This window comes from Camelina sativa, chromosome 19 (genome assembly GCF_000633955.1).
Source record: "Camelina sativa cultivar DH55 chromosome 19, Cs, whole genome shotgun sequence".
NCBI lineage: Eukaryota > Viridiplantae > Streptophyta > Magnoliopsida > Brassicales > Brassicaceae > Camelina > Camelina sativa.
The window spans coordinates 12,718,963-12,725,580 of NC_025703.1; the positions used below are offsets into that span (position 1 = coordinate 12,718,963).

Consider the following 6,618-nt stretch of genomic DNA (forward strand, 5'->3'; position numbering starts at 1 on the left):
TCCCCCAAATTGACATTCTTGAACGTTGAAGTCTCTGATCGCATATGAAGATAATTGCCAATCTCACCCTGATGAGATTTGGAAAGCTTCATTTTTATTTGATTTTCTTTCTATGGGTAAACATAAAGAAAGGAAATATGAATCCTAAGTACTTCGCATTGTTGACCCAAAAAAGAAAAATAAATATAATAATTTGTAAAATTAAGACTAAGAAATATTAGCATCATTTTTTCGAGTTTTGTTGTGATTTTAGGTGGTGTTATCATCTAATTGAAACATTATAACTGTTTGACACTGGCATACATTCAACTTTTGAGCTTTGGAAAATTGAAGATTTGTTGTGATGTTACTTATGATATGTTGTCTTTTAAGTTTGGGATCTTGGTGGGCAAGATAGACTAGGGAATTCATGGGCAACATACTATCGTGGAACACATGCTGTGATTGTGGTTATCGATAGCACAGACAGAGCTCGAATCTCTTTCATGAAAGATGAGCTCACCAGGATACTTGGTCACGAGAATCTTCAAAACTCGGTCATTCTTGTTTTTGCAAACAAACAGGATCTGAAAGATGCCATGACTTCTGGTAAGATCTCGGATGCACTTAACCTTCACAGTATCAAGAACCATGCATGATTGGCATATTCAAGCAAGTTGTGCAGTTACTGGAGAAGGGTTGTGGATTGCCCAGAAAGTTACCGGTAAAGCCACGAGTCAAGGCAAATGAGAACTGAATCAGAGAGAGAGTATCCATTCTTCTTTGTTTCTTTTGTCTGCTTCAGTTGTTCTTTTAACACTGTATCCTCATGACTTTTATGTAACAAGCTTCAGTTATTTTGGTTGCTATCATTGAAACTGTGTCGAGAATTATTAAAATCTGAAAGAAAAGAATCTTGTTTTGTATCAGATTTTGGCACTGTATTCTTTGTAAATTAAGAGACATGTTGATATCAATGGATTTCATTTATCTGGACAAATGAATCCTTTTTTACTAAATTACAGCAATCAAAAACTGTCTGTTAAATGTGCATAAGAGAATGTTCTACATTACATTTACTAGCTAAAGTGAGATTCTCTCATTTCTAAGGTCATTCTTCCGAGCTCATAAACCCTATATAAGCTTTGAAGGTACTACACATACCAAAGTCACTTTTCTCCACAATCACATGAACATATTCTAGTAGTAGCGAATAGTAGGTGCTTAGTTATCATTGTTCAATGGTGACAAATATGATAAAGTACACTTTAAAGGTAACACAACACCAAACTCAAAATCCAAACGACATAAAAGAACAAAAAACAGACCAAAGTTAAACAAGAAAACAAGACAGGACCTGCACCAATCATTATTAGACTTTCTAGTCATAGTAGTAGGAGGGATCAAATGGATCTCTGTGAAAGCTGACCGCAGTCTGCGATAACCACGGGCTTGGAAGGAATGTTGACAAAATTTCTGATCACCTCGTCTTCAATGCTCCTGATGACGTAGAATCCTGCAATAACTTGGCCGAACACGACGTGCACACCATCGAGAAGCGGGAACTTTTCCATGACAATCTGGAATTGAGATGCGTTGGTGTGTGGATCACCGACGGCCATGGAGAGGACACCAGGACGGTCGTGCCTCTTGATGTAGTTCTCGTTCCTGAATACACCTCCGTAAATAGATTCGCCTGCCGCTGTGGACGAGCCAACGATATTTCCACCAGTCCAAATGACACGTGGTTTAATACCGTCGATGGTTGTTCCCTTGTAGTGGAGTGGCTTACCATAAGTCTTTCCTATGCCTCTCTCTCCGGTACAGAGTGCCCTGAAGTTCTCCGCCGTTACTGGCGTCGTGTCAGCGTAGAGCTCCATCGCGATCCGACCAGCTGGTCTGCCGCCGACGGTAAAGTCGAAGAAAACCTTAGGGTTAGAGTTAACCGGAGCCGCCGTTTGCTGATAAGGGGAGACGACGTAGTGATAAGGAGAGATGTACTGTGTGCTATTTCCTACAGCAGTTGCTCTCAATGCCCCGACCGTCGCTGGACATGTGCAATTATACCCTAAAACCGTCTCAGTCAAGCAATCTAGATCATTTTCAATGATGGATAAACGACGATTTGTGTCAGCAACCAGTTTATCATGACTCTTCTCAAGTGCTTCAAGGCGTGCATCAACACTGCTTTGCGTCATCGGAGAAATCAACAAGGAAAAGAAGATGAAATGATTCGGAGATATTTAGGGCTGCAGAGGGAGGAACCCGTAACGTATCATATTTAAAGAGAAGGATTAGGAGGCTGCATTGAATGTTTTTTAGTATTTATTATTTTGGTGAGAGAGAGCATATTAACTATTTTTTCCTTCGGTCCGAGCATTAAATGTTTTGTTTTCTTGTTTTTTTTTGTAGAGAGCATTTATTGTTTTTTTTTTGCCAGAGAGCATTTGATGGACCTAAAGTTTTGGAGGTCTTTGTTGAACTGTTGGTTTTAAAGTCATAACTCATAAATGGTTTGATAAATTGTCTACTCAAATCGTTCAATAATTAGTATTATTGCTCATAACGGGCTGTAAATAAGGCCCATCAAATTCTAGCTTAGCCCTAAATCTCTTATATTTCACAAGTTTCTCATATTTACAAAATCTCCCTCAAATTGACATTCTGATTGTTGATGCCTTGATGGCATACGAAGCTAATTGTCAATCTCACCCTGATGAGATTTAGAAAGCTTCATTTTTTTTATTTTCTTTCTATGGTAACATAAAGAAAGGAAATATGAATCTTCAGGCTTTTTCCCGAGAAAGAAAAAAATTATTATATCTATTCTATTAAAGCTGAAGTACTTACTAGATTCAAATTGGATCATGACTTTGTTTTCGTACGTTTTTCATTAAAAATGATTAGAGAATCACTTAATTTAATTAAATTAACCTATAGTTTCGATTTATCTAAATGATCATTATATCCTTGGGTCGATCACTTAAAACTAACCGGGTCGGGACACATATTCTTTCTGACCTGAAAATAGAAGAAAAAAAAAATTGCGGATCTGTTTGTTCTCCAGATTAATAATTTTCGGATCATGTATATTATTTGATTCAAGAATAGTTAAACACACAATCAAACAAAAGTACAATCCCTATAAATAAGGAAACTGGTATCAGAGTATTTAATGGCTTCAGTAATATCAAATATTAACTATTACCATACTTAATCCCTATAATTATTACGAATATTAATAATAATGAGAAATCTTTAATACTTCTCAATTGTGACTTTGTTGCTTCCAAAATAATCAATAGATTAAATACGAAATTGTATATATATGTAAACTAATTTGATTTGCTTTTATATTGTGAGATATTTATGGAAACAACAAATCAACTTAATACAATTAAATAAAAACAAATCATTATTTAGTTTAGATTTTCAATATTTCTTTAACGAAATTATAGTAATTAATTATGATTAGTATAGATGGAAAGAATAGAAAACGCAGAAATTATATATATGTAACATTGTAAACTAATTTATAGAAAAGGTGTATTGTATATTTCACATCGACTAAATATTTTGGAATATGGTTGATAATCACTATAAATATATGACTAATATGTTTTGAGTACAAATGAGCAGGAAACTTGATTTATCAGATATGCAAATTTAACAGTTTAATTTGGTTCTATATTTGAGCATATTTAAACTTTTAAAAGTAAACAAAATATATAATCTCGTGCTATAGCACGGGGTATCACCTAGTTATAATTTATAAAGGAAATATTTGGCATTGTTGACCCAAAAAATAAAATAATAATAAAAATAATATTTTGTAAAATTAAGTCCTACTAATAAAGATTAGCATTATTTTTCATCATTTGATCGAAATCGTCATGTCTTGGATTATAGAATCTCTCAAGTCTATTTTAGGGGCCAGAAGAAAAAAAAAATAACAAAATATTTTTTGTATAATGTAAACAATTATATTATTCTGCCAAAAAGAAGAAAAAAAATCATAAATTTAGACTAATCATTAATACTAATTAGTAAAGACTAAAAAACCGTTGACCAATCTCAAAACCGGTTAAAATGTCCGGTTTAGTCAGCTAAAAACGCAAATAAAATTCAATCTCATCTTCTCTTCTGTCTTCTTCTACTCGGCGAATTTTCTCGAGAAACCGAAACTGAAAATTTTCAATCGAAGTTCTGAAGAAAAAAGATGGAGAGAAGACAAGCGAAGATCCATGTCTTTGTACTGATCGGTCTGATACTATTGAATTCGATCAATCAAATCTCATCTCTCTCTGTAACGGTGAACGACGAAGAATGTGTCCAAGAGTACGTTCTTTACGAAGGCGACACTGTTTCTGGAAACTTCGTCGTCGTTGATCATGATATCTTCTGGGGTTCAGATCATCCTGGTTTGGATTTCACGGTTAGAGATCTTTACTTGATTACCTTTTTTCCCCCAATTTCATAGCTTTCGATGTGTGTTCCTTCGATAAATCCGATGCTTAATTTTGAATTGATCTGATCTTGGAATTGATTTAGGGTTTGATTAGAATTGTGGGTTTGATTTGGATTGTGGAAAGTTTCGATCTTTGATTGGTTTGGGGGTTTGGAATTGTGTTGGGGGTATAGGGTAATGTGTTGGTTGATTCATTGGGATTGTGTGTTTTTGTATATAGGTGACGTCTCCAGCTGGGAACATTGTACAAACATTGAAGGGAACATCTGGAGATAAGTTTGAGTTTAAGGCACCAAGAAGTGGGATGTACAAATTTTGTTTCCACAACCCTTACTCTACTCCTGAAACTGTCTCTTTTTACATTCATGTTGGTCATATTCCCAATGAGCATGACTTGGCCAAAGACGGTTCGTTTCCATTCCCTGTTGTCATTGATGCAATGAGAAAAATGTGCTTTGTTGTGTGATAATTCTCTTATTCTATATCTCGTGGCATTGAGTTTGTGTTGTTTTGTGTGATGCCATGTTCCTTCTCTTTTTGTTGTATGGTTAACAGAACATTTGGACCCGGTAAATGTTAAGATAGCTGAGCTGAGAGAGGCTTTGGAATCTGTTGTTGCTGAGCAGAAGTATTTGAAAGCACGTGATACTCGTCACCGTCATAGTAAGTCTTCTCCGTTCATCTTATGCTCTCTGTTTCTGTTTTATTATACCTTTTCGGTTCCAGCCTCGACCACTCGAGTATAACAATATGTTTCTCAAATAGAGACGTTTGAATGTTAAAAGATGCAACCTTTACGATCTAACATTTGCTTTGTGTGCAGCAAATGAGAGCACGAGAAAGCGTGTGATATTCTACACAGTAGGANGAAAACGCAGAAATTATATATATGTAACATTGTAAACTAATTTATAGAAAAGGTGTATTGTATATTTCACATCGACTAAATATTTTGGAATATGGTTGATAATCACTATAAATATNGGGGGTTTGGAATTGTGTTGGGGGTATAGGGTAATGTGTTGGTTGATTCATTGGGATTGTGTGTTTTTGTATATAGGTGACGTCTCCAGCTGGGAACATTGTACAAACATTGAAGGGAACATCTGGAGATAAGTTTGAGTTTAAGGCACCAAGAAGTGGGATGTACAAATTTTGTTTCCACAACCCTTACTCTACTCCTGAAACTGTCTCTTTTTACATTCATGTTGGTCATATTCCCAATGAGCATGACTTGGCCAAAGACGGTTCGTTTCCATTCCCTGTTGTCATTGATGCAATGAGAAAAATGTGCTTTGTTGTGTGATAATTCTCTTATTCTATATCTCGTGGCATTGAGTTTGTGTTGTTTTGTGTGATGCCATGTTCCTTCTCTTTTTGTTGTATGGTTAACAGAACATTTGGACCCGGTAAATGTTAAGATAGCTGAGCTGAGAGAGGNAAATATATAATCTCGTGCTATAGCACGGGGTATCACCTAGTTATAATTTATAAAGGAAATATTTGGCATTGTTGACCCAAAAAATAAAATAATAATAAAAATAATATTTTGTAAAATTAAGTCCTACTAATAAAGATTAGCATTATTTTTCATCATTTGATCGAAATCGTCATGTCTTGGATTATAGAATCTCTCAAGTCTATTTTAGGGGCCAGAAGAAAAAAAAAATAACAAAATATTTTTTGTATAATGTAAACAATTATATTATTCTGCCAAAAAGAAGAAAAAAAATCATAAATTTAGACTAATCATTAATACTAATTAGTAAAGACTAAAAAACCGTTGACCAATCTCAAAACCGGTTAAAATGTCCGGTTTAGTCAGCTAAAAACGCAAATAAAATTCAATCTCATCTTCTCTTCTGTCTTCTTCTACTCGGCGAATTTTCTCGAGAAACCGAAACTGAAAATTTTCAATCGAAGTTCTGAAGAAAAAAGATGGAGAGAAGACAAGCGAAGATCCATGTCTTTGTACTGATCGGTCTGATACTATTGAATTCGATCAATCAAATCTCATCTCTCTCTGTAACGGTGAACGACGAAGAATGTGTCCAAGAGTACGTTCTTTACGAAGGCGACACTGTTTCTGGAAACTTCGTCGTCGTTGATCATGATATCTTCTGGGGTTCAGATCATCCTGGTTTGGATTTCACGGTTAGAGATCTTTACTT

At 35.1% G+C, this 6,618-nt stretch overlaps 2 protein-coding genes across 2 annotated transcripts; one reads left to right on the forward strand and one right to left on the reverse strand.

Annotated features, from left to right (window-relative positions):
• Nucleotides 1,270–2,177, reverse strand: LOC104767759 (peptidyl-prolyl cis-trans isomerase CYP19-1-like). The gene has a single exon (XM_010491742.2). It carries the CDS (start codon nt 2,175–2,177, stop codon nt 1,383–1,385), a length of 795 nt encoding a protein of 264 aa, XP_010490044.1. The 3' UTR covers nt 1,270–1,382.
• LOC104787843 (transmembrane emp24 domain-containing protein p24beta3) lies at nt 4,106–5,314 on the forward strand (the record flags this gene model as incomplete). Its single annotated transcript, XM_010491743.2, is given in 4 exon segments — nt 4,106–4,414; nt 4,668–4,854; nt 5,003–5,110; nt 5,271–5,314. Coding segments are annotated over 4 exon segments (555 nt in total), but the record flags the coding sequence as incomplete, so codon positions are not given.